At 38.8% G+C, this 18,107-nt stretch overlaps 1 protein-coding gene across 1 annotated transcript; it reads right to left on the reverse strand.

Moving 5' to 3' along the window:
• Positions 1–3,068: 3,068 nt before the first annotated feature.
• On the reverse strand, positions 3,069–17,578 carry ampd1 (adenosine monophosphate deaminase 1 (isoform M)). The gene is made up of 15 exons (XM_084721714.1): positions 17,434–17,578; positions 12,931–13,096; positions 11,594–11,747; positions 10,329–10,494; positions 9,990–10,209; positions 9,499–9,628; positions 8,605–8,799; positions 8,024–8,155; positions 7,649–7,812; positions 7,312–7,438; positions 6,714–6,877; positions 6,418–6,538; positions 4,935–5,108; positions 4,401–4,511; positions 3,069–3,486 (listed from the first exon to the last, which is right to left on the reverse strand). Exons 1-15 carry the CDS (start codon positions 17,453–17,455, stop codon positions 3,331–3,333), a joined length of 2,202 nt encoding a protein of 733 aa, XP_084577840.1. The 5' UTR covers positions 17,456–17,578; the 3' UTR covers positions 3,069–3,330.
• Between the last annotated feature and the right edge of the window lie 529 nt (positions 17,579–18,107).

The raw sequence follows: 18,107 nt of genomic DNA on the forward strand, positions 1-18,107 counted from the left end.
ACTTAATGCAAAAGATAACTGTGTTAATGTCAGTAATCAACTAGGTAATTTCATGCTGAGATCTAATAGTTAATAGTTAAGTTCATTTTACCCTATGTCTTGCTTTGATTGGTCATTAAAAATAATATTTCTGTGTTCTTTCTTTTCATATTTTTGATAACATCTTTTCAGTTTTGTCTTGTTATGGATTTTAAAGGCAAATATCTTTGAATTAAAACCTGCAGATGGGGTTATGTCACTCTGGTTTAGTATTTTAAAATGTAGTTATTTTATACAGGCAAATTAACGGCCTGTCACTGAATTTTGGACAAAAAAACAAACAAAAAAAAAACAAAAAAAAAAAACTTTTGTCTTTTGTCAATTAATCTGTCAGCTATTTTCTCGAATAACTGATAAACTATGGATTATAAAATGTCAGAAAATTAAACATGTCAAGTCCTCGAATGTCTTACTTGGCCCAAAACTCAAAGATATTCAGTGTACTGTCATAAAGGACTACAGAAATCATAAAATATGCACATTTAAGAAGCCGGAATAAGACTTTTTTCTTCTTAAAAAAAGTAAAATACTCAAACTGATTATCGATTATCAGAATAGTTGGTGTTAATTTAATAGTTGTTAACTAATTAATGAATCATTGCAGCTCTATAAAATTCACATTTGAAGTGAAGGAAGGGATGGGGAGTGGAAGAAGAAGAAGAAAATGCATACATTTCAATCATTGGAAACAACAAATGATAAAGGCTTAATGTATAGATTGAGTGGTAGCACAGTGATCAATTGCTAGACAGTCTAGCAATTGTTTTGCATTGGTATAGTCTTCCCTAGACTATACCAATTCAAAGAACATTCACACTAGGTGCTCCACAATATATGGTGGAAACTGTTTTTTCAAATGCAATATCAGCCATTGTAACATTGTTGCACATCAACTTTTTCTACTCATTTCCGGTAAGTAAATGTCTGCTATTTTTCAGAATCAGATCTTCTTCTTTATGAATTTTTATGCCAAGTAGTTCGACTTCCTGTTTTCCTCTGGCTGTTTCTCTTGAACTTGACGCAGCTGTGACTGTGAGAAAGTTTCGTTGAATCCTCCCGACCAGAGAGAGAGAAGACGTCATCACATCAACTCCCGCAGCTGTCAACAATGAATAAATACTGTTGTCTTCAAGTGTCCTGGGAAATATAGACACTGTGTTATGAGCTGCACCTGTGCGACTCCACGAGTCACTGAATATGACCGTTAGTTTACCAGGAGGGGATGTAAGCACTTACTTCACTGATCAGCCAGCCCAGTCTTTTTTGTGCACATTCATGACTGTATGCTGAAGGACCTCTGCGATTCAAAATTACTGGAAAACCTTGAAAAATATTTAACTGTTATGCCTTTATGTTTTTATGGCCACAGGCATGATGTTTTCACATCATCATATTCTTGTGAACGCAATATTTCAAGAACACTGTGAGGGAATTTCTTCAAACTTGGCAAACAAAATGTGGACTGACAACTGAAATTTTGCTTGTCAAAGGCCAAAGTCATGGTGACCTCACTAAACACGTGTGGTTACATCTCAAAATTTCATAGGCAAATTGATATCACATTTTATGTCCAAAAGGTCAAATATCAACTTCACTGTGACATCATAATGTTCAGCTCTCTCTCAGTCCTCTGTATTGGGGGAAATAATAGAGAAATAAATACATAAATTAAAATAAAAAATAACAGAAATATTCATATACGTCCGATTTGTATAATTAATTACTGCCTACATTTGCTTTTTAATTTTCATGTTATTTATGGTGCACTTTAATGGTTTCTTAATTTACTTAGTGAGTCATTCATGTACTGATTAATTGATTGATCTTGGGTGTTTCAGTCAGCCTTAACCGTGGACCACAGAACTATGGCCTAAAGGGAGTATTTGTCTTGAACTTCCACAGCTTCCAAATGGATCTCAGACTTGATCTTCACCCATGGAACAAGATTAAATGTGCACTCAATCCAGCTAAGTCAAATGTTGACTTTGCCATCCCAGTTTCTTGTTGTTCAATAATACCGCGGGTGTGTCTTCACTCTTCACAGGAAATGGCAGACATTATGGAGGCTCTGTCAATAACTAATGGTAAAAGTGATGCATTATGCAAAACACAGTCTAATAACTCCATTAACTTTGCATGACTGATGCACATTTTTCCTCTTCATCCTGCTGGTACAGCAAAATATCTAAACGTCTAAAGGAAACAGTCATCAGAAAACTACTTTTAGTACACAATGTAAAAGAAACACATCACCAAATAAGAGTATACGTCAAGTCTCATTTATATATACACGCTGGAGCTTATGAGGAACATCTGAAGGCAACAGTAGTAGGGGAGAGCAGGGACAAGTGTAACTTTTTAGATTTTCTTTCATAACGCTACTTGAAATACACTAGTCATCTTTTGATGTAAGAAACACACATGAGCACCACTAAATAAAAAAAATAACACAACATTATTAAATTAAATTCAATGCAAGTCAGAGTGTGACATTTGCCCCCTTGGTGGGAGCAATTAAACAGTGGTTGTGGGCAATTGTAACACTAAACAAAATGAGTCATATTAACCCATAATATCTTAAATGAAAGCACACCTCAAAGTAATCACATTACTGCTGTAGTATCTAATAATTTTACCTTTTTTTCTTTTACCTTTTTTCTTTTTTTTTTTTTTTTTTACCTAATTGTGTGTAAATGTGTGTAGGCATTGTGTATATTCAAAGCATAAGATTGACTAGATTTGTATTATTTGAATTGAGTTAAAAGTAATTTTACATTTGTTTTTAAAGAAATAGGCTCATTTTCTACCTGAACAGTACGTCAACACATGGATTTATTTAATGTTATAGTCGTGTTGCTTGTTTTGAAAATTGAAAAATCGAAAAATTATTTGATCGTTACAATCGCCCCCTGGTCTCCCCTACTGCCAAATCAACTAGACTAGGTCCTGCTGTCCAACCAATAATGTTCCAATGTAATACTGATTAAATTCTGAAATGCATCACTAGGGCGACAACCACGCAAAGGCACTTATTAATTTAACATTTTATTTCCTTTCATTCATATACACAGTGTTTCTCCATATGGAATACACATGCTGTAAAATACAAGTCAGTTGGATAAGACGTACAGAAGACAATTATTAAAAAGTTACTACTTCCAGAGGAGGGAACATAAGTGTATTAGAAGGTCTGTTTCTTTAAGATTCTTCCTTTTTTAAGAGTTACTGTGAAAAACTTATGTAGAAACTTTTCCACATGACATTGTCTGAAGTCTGAAGACGTGAGAGTTTTTACTCAGTCTTCAGGCCCTCCTTGATGAGGTTGAGCTCATAGCACAGGGTCTCATAGCGATATGCCATGCGGATCTGGGCCACGTTGGTCTTACGGATGTCGTTGCCCTCGGGACCCTCCTTCAGGTAGTCAGGACCCAGGCAGTGGGCCTTCTCCTGGAACACAAGAAAACAACGAGCATGTTTTTTGGTGAAAGTACAATATCCCCTCTTCGTGGAACATGGTCTGTCATCTCTTCAATTTAAGAGCAGTCTGTATCACGCGAGGACAGAATCTGTGTGTTTCAGAGGATTTTGCAAGATGCTTTTAAGTACAGAAAAACCACTATAATTACTGTTTTGCCCAAAGATGTTGCCAAAATAAAATGAAAGACAAATCTTACTGGCTTTTTGTTAGATGTTTAAAAAAAATCAAACAAGCATCGTCACATTTAAAGAGACAGTTAACCCCAAAATCCAAAATACATATTTCTCCTCTTACTTGCAGCATTATTTATCCATCTAGGTTATTTTGGTGTGAGCTGCAGAGTTTTGTCGATCAGCCATAAAGATGTCTGCCTTCTCTCAAATATGATGAAACTACCTAGTGAACACCAACTGGAATTTCAACGCTGATTTTTTTTTGGAAAAATGGTTGATATTCAGGGTGAATGTCTAAGACTTCTTTTCAACCAAATGTCTTTTCAATGGAAAAATGCCCCCTGCTGAATGTGACAAAAAACAGTTTGAAAACTCAACAGGAACTCAACAAGAACTACTTTCTTTCAACCAAACTACAATCACTAACTGCATCACCACACTGGCTAGCTCCAGTGGTGCTAATGTTACAGCTCAGCCATTAATGTTTACATCAAGTGCTGTCTGTGAGCAGATGCGCGCCTCCTTCTGCACTGTAATACCGTTGGTTGGTGTAGCTTTACTAATAAAAAAGTTCCTACATGAGACTCAGCAACTCACACCAAAACAATCTAGATGGATAAATTGACCTACAGGTAGGAGAATTTTTTTTTTAATTTATTTAATTTTGTGGTGAACTGTCCCATTAAAGCTCTCCATCAGATGTGTGTTACCTCAGCAGACATGCCGCTCTGCAGCACGCTGTTCCTGGAGATCTCACACATGTCGCAGGTACTGAGCTTGAAGACCTGGGCTGCAATGGCGTACTCTTCCATCAGGGGTTCCTGAGGACATAAAGGCCAAGGTTTACACTCTGATATCTTAATCATTCCTATGGTGAGTTCATGAGGCTCAAAACAGGCTTTGTAGATGCAGCTACCGTGTAGAGGTAACTCTGTTTGTGTAGTATATGCGCACATGCAATGCACACAACACCTACATTTTTGCACACATCTGCAGGTTCTACATATAGCTTAAACCTGTTTATGTGTGTGCAGTGCATGTTCATTCAATGCACATTGTACTCTGTTTCTGTCTGAGTGTGCTGTACATGACTTGCCTGCACGATATGAATACAAAGACTCGCAAAGAAAACTGTAATGCATTCATGTGTAGATGTGCACAACACAATAGTCTTTATACGCAGCACAGTATGGAGCATTGTGTACATTATTATCATGAAAGGCTCTCTCTCTCTGTGTTCAGACCTTGGTGTAGTGGAACTGCATGGGGTCGTCGGTGGACAGAGACACCACCAGGCCTTTCTTGTGGAACTCCAGCAGGGGGTTCTTGGCGTACTCCAGGAACAGGCTGTTGTTGCTGAGAGGGGACATGGCGATGGGGAGCTGGGTCAAGAAGTACAAGTACTGCAGCACGGGACTCTGGCGGTGGAAGAAAGACAGATATGATCAGTTTACAAGATGAAGTTCAGTCAACTTCTGACATTATTTGTCAAAGCCTGGCATTTAAAACATTTTGTTTAACTTTTATATTTCATAATAAATCAGTCAAAATTACTTAAAGTACAATAAATCATGTTTAACGGCAAGATTATATTAGAGATTGCATGTGACATTACATTATCAATTGTACAGTGGTTAAAATATACCCTGACAAAAACTCTTTCTATGAAAAATAAAATAAGTTTAAGATTGATGCAATAATCCAACAGTATGGACCTTTTTGTTAAACAGTAAAATAATTTTTGTTTAGCCAGAAACAGCTGTTTTACCAAAGCCACCAGACTCCAGAACTTTCGTTTGGTCGAAATAAACACTAAATTCACAGAATTCGATGTGAAAATATTGACAGAGGAGCAAGAGGGAGAAAAAAGCAATGGGCAGAATGAGTGTGTAGAGCCAGAATATTTTCATGGTGGTAAGAGTTTATTTCAACCAAACCAGAGATGGTGATTGATTGTTTTTTTATCAAGTTTGAATTTACTGCTAAAACGACTGTTTCTGAAATCAATAAAACTGCTGTTTTTTGGTTAAATAAAAAAGATCCTACTTTTTAACAAACATGGCAATCTCTGTAGGGATCTTTTCCATAATGATGTCAGATGCTCAGAATAACAATCTGAGCCTGTCGGCAAAACCAGCACATATAGCACATGGACATTTGCCAGTTGTCAGATCCTGCATTCAACATCAGACCAGTTTCAGAAGTCATTGTCTTCATCAGTCACTTAGGCAAAGAATATCCATAAACACAGGACACTATGGTCCAAGCTGAAAAATACAGAAGTTACACTTTAAGGAAGGTCCAGGATAACATCTATTTTCTCTCCGATCAATACCAACCATGAAGTGTCTAAGATCCAATTTTCAAACATTGGGCCTTAAAAGGTATTTCTTTTCTCAAGGGCCTCTTTGTGAAAGGAGGTCGTGTGGCTTTTAATCAGGTAGTTTAAATGTTCTCTATATCCAGATAGAACATCTTTTCGTATTTTAAGATAAGAGATTATGTAAAGACAAAAGACATCTTTGTCAACTGACTTTAATGTCTCAAATATAGAGAGATATATCTCTCATATTATTCCATATTCAGGATAATGGAAACCCTATGGTTCCTGACACAGAGAAGTTGGTGCTTAATAATGTGTAAATGAACATATGCATGAGTGATGCTGAACTAAAGCATTAATTTACAGTAAGTGAGACAATGTTATCTGGTAAAGAGAGGACCGACCTTTTTGAGGTTGAGGCCGTGAGAGATGTTATCAGCAGTCATGAAGCAAGCCAGCAGATGGGTGATTGCACCGGCCTCACCACAGTGAGGCCTGAACGTGAATGTGTTCATCCCCCTCTGTCTGGAAAGCAGAAGAGCGGAAACGGGCACATATTCTTATATGATATGAAAACAACATTGCAATTGGCAATTTGTCAGAAAACAATGCAAATATTAAATTATCATATTCCTGCAGTACACGCAATTAAAAAAAAAAAAAAAGACAAAACTGAGCGTACAGAGGCAAAGTTACTGACCTGCGGAGCTGGTTGAGCACAGCAATGTTGGCATACATGTAGTAGATGTAATAGGTGTAGGAGGGGTTCTTGACGATGTCCCACTCATCTGGTTTGGGGCTCTTAGTGGAGAACATGTGACCACTGTGCTTGGACTCATCGTCCACACTGTCGAAACCTGTCACCTGCACACCAGGAGGTAAAGGGTTAATTATACTGGGAACACACGGCTGACTGTCTTGACATATTAGAGTCAATTTTTTTTACTGAGCAAACTTTGGAAATCTCTTTTTATCACTCCATTAATCAGAAAATACTGTCAACAGTCTTAAAAAATAAAAGCTTACTGTGTTTTGGGAATAAAATGCTATATAAATCAGGCTGCAAAAGTTTTGTGTATATAAGTGTTACTGAAGTGTTAATTATGGCTCAGAGTATGAGAGAAAACTTGCAAGACACTTGAGGTGAATAGGTTAAAAAATTTGACTTATAAACACCATGAATAAATTTCCCCAGTTGACTGAGACAATCAAGACAATTATTTGTTGTATTAAAAGTTTTCTGGAATTTTATTTTAATTATGCCAATGAGTCATTATCTAATGGTAACTTTGACTCACATGCTTGAGGAAGATGCTGAGCTCTGGGTGGGACTGTGGGTCGATGGTGGCCTGGAACACGGGAAGGAAAATGTTCTCCAACATCTTGCCAAAGTGAGGCACAAAGTTCCTGCCTCTGAAGATGTCGCTGAGGACAAAACAAAATCATTTACCTATGATTTCTAGCCACCCTCCACAAACCTTTAGAGCCTGTTTTCAAGCTTACAAGAGAGCAACTGACATTCAGTAGATTATTCTTTAATATCTATATTTTACCCACATAAGGATAAATAACTCTCCAAATGTATCTCAGCTTGGTCAAATTGCATGGAAGAAAGAATCCAGACTGAAAACTTACTAGATCCTGGGAACTTGGATCATCCACTTGAGGTTTGGGGAGAAGACTCTGTGCTTGACGAACCAGCTTGAGAGCTTTTGCCACTCATTGGGGTTGCAGCCGTAGATGGACAGACGAGGCTCAGCATACTGGTACCTGGCATCCTCCAGGTCACTGGCTACTTCCTGGTTTACACAGAGGTCAAATCAGACTCAGATCACAAGAAGTTTCATACTTAATAGATTAATTACATGGCAGATCAATGGGCTGCTAAATACACAACAGAAACCAGTATAATATCTCCCACTAGGATGTCGGATGTCGTTCCATAACTATTCAAACCTATTTTTCTGAAATTGTTTTTCTGTGATGTTTGTTTTTTATAAAGAGACTGACCTTGATGATGGTGGCAAAGTACTCTCCACTGATGTGGTTCTCTGTCTTCAGGTACAGGTCACGCAGCTCACTGGCTCCCACAGGGTTGTATTTGGCGTTGAATTTATCAAAACGCTGGAAGGTTTGTCTACCCTTAAAAGAGACAACACAGAGACGAGAAAGGTTGACTGAGGGGATGCAACTATAGAACTGATTTATTCTAAAAGCAATAGTTGCAATAGTAGCAGTTTTTGAAACAGAAATTTTTGTGCTTAATTTTAGGTAGTCATTATGCAGATAGAGTTTTAAACATTTCCTTTAGATGTTCAAACTGGGGCCCGTTTTGATTCAATACATTTGCTGGGTTGTCTACAAATATAGTATGTATACTATCCTATCATTTTAACAAATTATGACAAAAACAGTGATTTTTCATTTTTAATTTCTTTGACTGTTGTTCTCAGCAGCCTCTCAGTCAGAGAGTCAATGGTATGAGTTCTCATGTTTCCTTTAGATGATAATTGTATTTGTCCCAGTGCGTTTTTTATCATTCTGTATGTCCAAATCTAAGGCACCAGTGTTTAAAAAAGTGAGACACGTACAGCATGCACATCCAGGGAGTCCACAGTGAGGTCATAGGGGTGCAGGTTAAGGGACTCGAACAGCTCCTTCATGGTGACCTCTTTCCCTTTAAGGTTGTGCACCACGCGGTCGGCGTCCACGCGGTAAGACTTCTTGATGAAGCGCAGCAGGTGCTTCTGGTTCATGCAGGCGGCAGCGTGGATGTGGGTGTCCACCTGGAATGACACAGAGATGACAGAGAATGGATCACTGAGGTTTCAGGTTTATGTGTTGTAATGATTCGGCTTGGCCACAAGAGGGAACTAAAAACACACACAAAATGTGAAGAATGACAGCAAACTAAGACACTACAGGTAAATAATGCAGAAGTTTTAATGAATAGATGTCACCATGAAACTTCCTCAGTTGATTACTTGATGAAAATAAGGCATTATCTGATTAAGTATGTATTTATTTGCATAAATTTCCAGATCAGAAATCTGAACTAAAATAAACAACTAAATGTGTATTTTGGGTGTTTTCTCTCCACTAGTCTGAAATTCTATGATACAGAAGCAAAATAGACCAAAATCTCAAAATTGACCAGTACAAAAAGAAAATGCAGATGTTTTTGACTGTATTAGGCAAGAATGGCTAAAATTCAAACTTATAAATGTACAAGTTTTATTTATGTATATCTGTATAAGATTTCACTTTATTTTACAGTTTCCCCTCATCTAAAACCTAGTCTTTGTGGGACCTGTACCCATTGTACCTGCATTTTTTGCTATGTCCCTCCAAACTAAAATGCAATGAGATATAGGTTTCAGGTTGATTTAGTGTTATTTTTAGTAGATTTTATGTTTTAATGAGAAACAGTGCATGAGAGTTATTCTCTGTTTTTATGTTATCAAGCAAAATTAATTCATGGCTACCTTCCTGCAGTTGTAGAAGTCCCTGTGGGGGTTCATCTTCAGCTCCTTCATCTCCTCCATCTCATTCAGCATCTCATGCACATTGAACTTGGACATGAGGAACTTCAGACGGCGGTGAGTGTAGGTCTTACTGGAAAACAAGAAATGCATATTAACGAAATGTTAAATTATACACATGCAGCTCTGGGTGCACTGATAAACATTTGTTGAAGTCTCTGTATCTATAAAACATCTAACTATGATATCAAAAATGGGAAATTGTTGCTGTCAAGTGTTATTGTGTGTTATTTTGCTATGGATATTTCCACAGCAAAGGACCCAAAGGACCACACATACTGACAACCTGTGATAAATTACTCAGCAGTCAGTTAACCCTGGGGGTCAACAACAAGGCATCAGGTGAAAGTGATAAATTCCTGACATGATCTGGGTTGTCATGAACTGAGACTAAAATTTAAACCAGCTTCATCAGGACATGCTAAAGGACTCACGTTGGGCCCTGTGCAATGAGAGCAATGAGGAAGTTCATGTCATCGATGAAGGTGTTGTAGTCGGGGCAGGGCAGGTCTTTGGGCTGATGTTTGTCGGCTGCTGTAGCGTCGTTGTACACATAGATAACACCATCCTTCATACGAGCAACATATCCCAGATCCTTTGGCAGGTCCTTTGTATCAAAGGGGTCTTCTCCATTCTTTGGAGGAGCGGTGAAGACTGGTGGGTGAATGTGATATACAAATTAAGAATTTCTGATGGCCGGTCGCACAGAAAACGTCTTAAATTAGCACATTTGTTTAAATCCCAGGCTCAGTCTTATCTTTTCTCCTCCTCACCTGGCTGCACCTGATCTTCAACTCTGAACTTCTCTCCCTCGATGTCGCGCAGGTACTGGGAGGCCGTGCGTGGGAAACGCTGGAAGGCCAGCCTCATGTACTTCTCCCTGATAGTCAGGGCACGGTACAGACCCTTACAGGACAACTCAAAGTCATCCATGGTCACCTGAATAACAAATAAAAGAGATGTTACAGATTACCTGCAAAAATGCCTATGGAAAAAATATCAGCCTTACATGTGTTAAAGTTAAAATTTGAGGGAATCTTTTTATACAAAATTTAATTTTAAAAAGTATATTTAAATTTGCTGATGGAAGGGGTGGCGGCTGGATTGTTAAAACACATTTTGAAACTATGCTGTAAGTGTTCAAGTCAAGTTTTTTTTCTGATTTATTGCATTACATGAGTGGTCATGTGACATTATGTAATATGTTATGTAGTCAGAATTACACCTGAAACAGATCTTTACAAACGTGAGGCTAAAACAGCTCTTCCAGAGTGTTTTCTTTCTCTGTAAATGTCAAGCCCACAGTCGTGAAACCTTAACCATGACCTGCTCTCAGATGAGCTCCATTCATGGGCGTCTGTTAGAGGGAGGCTGTGAGGCCACTGACCCAGAGACACATATGGTCAGTGAAATTCAAAGTAAACAACTCCTGCATCCGTGTTTAGTTTGACCCAAGTCTACTTTAGGGAATTGCAAGTCTAGTTTAGGGACAGCAATGCAGGGGTAGAAATTTCAGCTACTATTCCTACTACACTGTGAAACAACAGACCGGATTTCAGTCAATCAATATTTTGAAATGAATCTAATTTAAATAGTCGAGTATTAGTACATTTTAAAGACATAAGTTGACATTTTAGGACATTTACCTGTAATCGCGTTTTTAAAAAAATGTTAAAACAATTGATTTCCTGTATCTGTCTATTCCGTATTTACACCCCCAGCTTAGCTTTGAAATGATGATTGAATTACTGTTCTCATGACTGGTCACAAACTAAGAGTACGGTTAGCATACTTGAGTAGACAGGAAATAGAACTAGCTCAAAATGTTTTCCAGTATTGCTGTCAATAATCATCCTAATTTAAACCACCAGTATGAGCACCAATATGTTTTTTCCAGCCTTTGTCCATCACATCTGCAACCGAGCAGAGCTGGTTTGATGCTACTTGCTGTAATTATTTTTCATCAAAGATTTAAGTCTAAAACGGTGTGTGATATTTTCTAAGAATATCAAGGCAAACATTCAAATACTGAAAATACCCCAGAGGCGTAGTCTCCAATGATGGCCACTCTCTGGAAGTCGGGCACTTCCAGGTAGGTGGGCGTGTCCACCTCCAATGACACTACAGGGGCAGCAGTTGCCTGGGCAGTGGCCACGGGCACAGCCATGGTGCGACACCGCTTTTGCCTCTTGCTGTGGATAAGTGAGGTTTAGTGATTGTCTTCCAATGTTAAAATTTCTGTTTTTTGTGAAGGCTAACCAAATTGCCCTCAAGAATTAACCAGCCCTTACCAGCCCTTATCTGTACAATATGTAAGAATTTTAAAACGTTCAAGAAATAATCGCAATTATCAACAGAAAGTGAAGAAATAACAGTTATGACATGTCTAAGACATCTATGTATTGTGTTGCAGAGATATCTACTGAACTTAGCATGCTAGCCAGTTAGCTCTGTCTGGTAATAACACTTTGTACCTCAAGAGGCAATAGTGAGTTACTGTAGCATACAGTCTGCCCTGAGTCAAACAACACCATGTGGTTTGTTTGGTTCCTAGCATGCTGGGGCTGACCGCACAATAACCCCAACTATGGCCTCCGGAGGTGGGCACTGACTGACACCCAAATCTCCCTCTCAGCTCTGTCCTGCTTCACCTTCCTGTCCTTGCCTGAACCCGTATCTTTGTTGAACCCGGAGTCTGTGCTTGGATGCTGTATTTAGTCCCAGTCCCAGCTCCCCACTAGCATCCCCCGCTGGATCCCCACCACCCTGGGCCTGAAAACCTTCTCCTCCTAGCAGTCCAAAGCTCCACGCTAGCAGTGTAAACAACAACACTCCCTACACTTGCTGCACAGCTAACCGAGCTAAGCTAGCTAATGGCAGCTACAGTTGGTTGCTACAAGTATTAATTCATCAGTCAGACAATTCTTATTACCTTGCAAGGCAGCTGGATTGCAAAATGACAAGATCATGTGAGAATCCATCTCACCAGGCTTCAACTTTCTGTTTGTATCCACACCAAAAGTGCTGCAGCCAATCGGCATCCTACTGGCAGCTATGGGCGTGGTTTTAGGTGTGACAACAGTGAGAAGTGTCTATGGAAGTGCTGATCAGATTGGTTGAACTTAGTCCACATTAGATGTGACAGACAGATGATTCATGCCCAGTGCCTGCCCTTTTCAAAGCAATCTCTAAGGACAACTTCCCAGGTGGTTCAACACATCTGGCATGGCAGATTACAATTCTTACATATTGTACATTAAATGGTCTAAAAAGTCTAAATATAAAACCTTGAGATGTCCCAATTTCTCAACATATAATGATATTATTTTGTGGCACCACAAGCACAAAATGACAACACATAATTTCCTGTCTCACCGTTTCTCAGCATCATCCTCAGTGTGCAGATGGTGGGCCATCTCATTGTGGAGGATGGGACAGTCTTCAGCCACATCAAACATGGAGATCTCATCGCGGATGTTCTCGTCTTTGGTCTCAGACGCAAAGACGCTCTCCGCGAAGGCCCGCATCTTGTCATCGGTCTCTGTCAATCACAGCAAGATACGTTCTGTCAAACACAGAAATGCATTCTGGTCCATTCACATCATGCAGTACTAAAGTAAACAGACTAGCTACAAACAGAGCTTCTTGACTGCGATGCATGAATATGACTCCTAAATTATGTCAATTCATGATGAATGAATGGTGCACATAACATTTTACATCTATGACATTAAAAGGCACATACCTTATCTAAACTGAGGTGTACAGACTCATGCCTTGTATACATGACGAAAGATTGACTCCGTCACTACAAGTCTGCCACTTTGACCTCCAATTTGAGCTGCAAACACAAAGTTCCATGCATATAGAGGATCTACAGTGATGAAGCTCTGACACACACAGTCGGCTGGCCTCATATGGATACGAGATGGTACAGTCTTTTTTAATATACTGCATGTTTTTAAACTCCAGACCCAGTCTTCTTATCATCTTTCACTGTTTATTTTACATTTTATGACCAGTTAAGTTGTAAATGGCTGTATAGGGAGGTAAGTGAAATAATTTTGATCAAAATTCATCAATATGTTGGGAAAAAATGACAGGAAAAGAGGGTCATTGTCCAAAATGACTGGAGTTGCGAACCAAACTGTGAACAACAGTACTACTTCAACAGGCGTTCGGGTTTTGTAAGAAACACAATGACAATACACGGCATGAGTGGCATTACATGATGCCTACTACAGAGATCACTACTCTCTAGATCAAACTCTACTTGTTACATGCACTGAACTAACCAAGAGCCAAGGCTTTCAACTAAGACAACAACTCCAGTACGGCACATATGACTAAAGCGATTTTGGATTCTACTTCTCACCCTTCATACTTACTCTGTTGACCTGTTTATGCCCAACAAAGTAGCACCGCCCGGAACAAAACCCAAAAAAGAAAGTGTTAGAAATGCATTGGTTAGAAAGGTGTTATACATGAAGATGACATTAAACCTTTACATGTCTGTTACAGTGTATGCATGACATAATGCACCATATCAGTGCTATAATTATGAATACATGTAAAGGACTGATCCTGCACTATAATATTTATCAGTTATTAACAATATAAAACATAGATTAGAAATACAGTGCATGCAATAGGAGATACTGAAGGTATCAGCAATGAAATGAAGACACTGGACCAGTGCATATGTTTTATGGTAAATGGATAAGTGGGATTAAAGTGAAGATGAATATTGGTGAGGAGGACACATGATGACTGTTAAAGTGAATTTACAGTTGCTCTTGAAATAGACGTGGACACAGCAGCTGGACAAAGAATTGGCGATTGCATCTTCATGAGACATGCAGGGATGATTTTGTGGTCTTAGTTTTACATGTTTTGAATCAAATATGGTAAACGCTAAGATTATGTGATTCCATTACCTTACCATTTCTAAACTTCTAATCTCCATGCAAAGATGCATTTCATATTACGCCCTGGAATTTATTTGGTGGTTCAAACAAATCTGAAGGTCAACTAAGTATTGTTTGTGTGCTGCTTTGCTGATTGACACTTCCTAAGTCCCACCCCTTTTTGCTCTGTGTTCCAGTAACAAATCTGGTACTTCATCTGTTCTCTCTTCCACTAAAAGTGACATATTGAGTCACATCTTAAGTTAGTTAATATTAGCAAAATACCAGCTAGCTAGCTGACTAATGATTGAAGTAGGTCAGCTAACTAGTTAGCTAGCATTTTGCAACATTAGCAAATTTAAAATGTGAATATATTCTACAGATCCTCAAACAACATCTTTTAACCTTTTTGAAACTTCAGCTTTCTTTTAATCATGGACGAGTTGAGTATAGCATATAAGTACAGAAAACAGGAAACAAGACTGTTGACCAGGGTTCCAGTTTTGCTCAGCTGTCACTGGAGCACAAAGTATCAAAGGGACGGGACTCTCAAAGGATCAATTGATAAGAATTCTCATGGTGGAAGAGTTGTGGAGCTACCTGTGAAAAGTAATTTATTAATGTAAATATTCACTTTCAGTTCAGTTTTGACTGATGATGCTCTGTTTCTGAAGCATCTGTACATACATGAAAATTACAATGACACAGAACTGACACTGAATGTAAACAATGCATTAATAAATGATGTCCATTTCCACTATATTCCATTATTTTCCCATTTCCATTCATATGGAATATATCCTCATTTTCCAAGATCCATATGACTAGGTTGCATTCAAATGCACAGAAGAAAAAAAACATATCTGGTGATGTGACTGTGTCACATCCATACAGTAAACCATGCATTTGATATGCTTTAAATCTTCCCAAGGTAGCTTCTCTCTCAGCTCCATTACTTACTTCCTCCCTCTGCTGAGTAAGCAAAAAGTCCCAGTCAGGGTGGGACGGTCCAGGTTAGGGGGAAACAAAACAAGTGTGGTTATGTTTCAAAGCATTAATACCAAGGAAGCAAGAGAGCTACTCAAGAAAACTGTCCACAGACTTTGCTTAGTTTCGGGGCCACTGACTTGGTAGCGATAGTAAGTTATCTGCAGTAAGTTATCTGCAGAGTGTCATCTTTCTTGACTGTGTTTTTCAGATGAAAGTTTTGAATGCTGCAGCATTTACTTCCATTATATCCCAAAAATCCCTGCAAATAAAACCAGAACTGTCTACATGGCTATCACTGCGTTCATGTGATGTTGGTATAATTGGAAAATTTAGTTCCTGACTGGAAAAATTCACATGTATGCCTCCTCAAGTCTTAGCAACTCGGAAAGTCGAGGAAAATTTTGTTACACAATGTGTCTAGTTGTTGTCTGTCCGTCATCTATGCAGAAACGCACAAACATAGCGGAAGAAAGTAAATGTTTGGTTGATAACCTTTTGTTAAGTCATATATTGCATATCAATTTTTTGTGCGCATATAATTTTTTGTAGTACGGTATTAGATTGTATTTGTCAAATGTTGTCCACAGAGAGTGACTTAGATTAGTTTGAAAGGTTATTTATTAGCATTAATCCTGACAGGTAAAGCAACATTTTAGTGGTTTAAGGGAATGTACTGGTGTAGCACCCATGTTGTTTTCACACTGTGACCTAAACAGTTGAAAGTCACTGGGACCAAGGAGCACATGAATGCAGCATAAATCCCACTAGAGTTTAAGTTTTTTGTGATTTGGGTATACTGTCCCTTTAACGTAAGACTCATCTGAACTTGATCAGTTTGATCATTAACACATTTGTTGTCAGCTCGCCACACCTGCTCCAACAGATCATAAAAGCCTGCAGATATAGCATGAAAACACTGGTGTGAAATCTGCAGCCACATCAAAATATCACAATCCACAACACGTGTCGACGGTCTCAGACACATTCTCCGCCAATACCTGCTAAATCGTTACAAACATCTAACCCTGTTAGATGTGAAATCAAGCCGTTCAGACAGCAGCTGTTGAGACCATCGCATTTCTATTTTTCACTCTTTGAAAACTCCTGATCGCATAATGTGACTTCATACTTGCCAGTTGTCCAGTGCCTGGGGGAGGTAGGCCTATAATTAGCAACCATTACAACAGCATTTAGAAGAGGAGAAATGATCGAGCAGGTACAAATTGAGCAAAGGCTGCTGTGTGACCACTTGACCTGGGAGAATCTGCTGACGAATCAAATCCATCAAACATCCTCCTTTGAAATTTTGACAGCTGATACTCGCTCACTAGATTCTTAGGCTGCTTGTTTTATGATATGAATTTTAAAGCTCACACGTGAACTCAAAAAGGTGTTTTGATTTTGGGATCTGCTGATTGAACTGATAATAATAAAAAAAATCAACAAAAAATTTAAGTAACAAAAAAAAAGTCAGCAATTTGATGCAAGCACACATTGTAAATGAAAAATTTAGGTTAAAAATGTTCAATTCTGAGAAAAAAAAGATATCTCGTGATGACTGTTAGTCTGTGTGGACTTCATATTGTAACTATATGCATTTTAACCCCATTGAACCTGTCATTAAAGCTGTCAGTACCACCCATGAGAGTGACGATGCAGCACTGGCAAAGAGATTTATTACCTCAACAGTTGTTGATATTTCACGTAGTAAGGGATGTGACCCCTGTAATATGCATTCAAAGCATTTTTGCAAAGTTTTGTCTCTATTTCTTCCATACATCTGAATAAACAGATATGAGGGTGGCATTTTGACAGAAAGGTCAAGTTTTCTTCAAGTTTTTCAAGTTTGGTGAAAGCTCTCCTCAGTTTATCTTTATAGCCATGTGTCAGTGTCAAATAAGCTTTTGAAAATGCGATCCAAACCCTCTTTCTACAGGTGAGAGTGCACGTTCAAACCAAGAGTCAGTCTGCCCATACTCACCTGGCACTAAGACTTTAGGCATGGTGACGCCGTTCCAGTGAAACGCTCCCTGAGGACTGGTAAAGGGTGGTCAGGCACTGGACCACTGTAGTAGGGAAGTGTGGAGCCCTGAACTTGGTCGGTGCAATATTAAGCTGCCCCTGCCTCAAGTGTAACCAGAACCTGCTGTGTCCACACAGGATACGCCTGGACGTAACAGGGAACTCATGTGTCCCAGTCTATTTTAAGTCGTGTGTGTATGTATGCGCGCACACAGGGCACACTGACAGGCACAGCGTGTGGACAAAGAGACCGGTATGTGTGAATGAGGGGACTTGTATTATATAACACCCCGATAGCTGCAGAAGTTGCTATGCGCATGGTAGGTGGGTATTAAGATGAGTGCACATATTGCACAGCACCATGAAAATGCAACAGGTGACAAAATTGTTATTATTGCTGATGGGTGAAAAGTTTTCTGAAAATATGGGGGGGGGGAAATTTATATTACAGTTTAATTTTGATTCAGACGCTACACACTCTCATCCCACGTGTCTTTGGTTGATTTGAAAAGCATGAAATTAGACATGACCCTTGCACCTGACATAAATGCAATGTCGCTTTCATAAAGTTGGTCAAGTGGTTTATATTGTGGTGACCAACAGGAAAACTGGCTGTACTTTTACAGTTGGCAC

Source organism: Lutjanus erythropterus, chromosome 6 (assembly GCF_056507025.1).
Source record: "Lutjanus erythropterus isolate fLutEry1 chromosome 6, fLutEry1.hap2, whole genome shotgun sequence".
In the NCBI taxonomy this organism is placed as follows: domain Eukaryota; kingdom Metazoa; phylum Chordata; class Actinopteri; order Lutjaniformes; family Lutjanidae; genus Lutjanus; species Lutjanus erythropterus.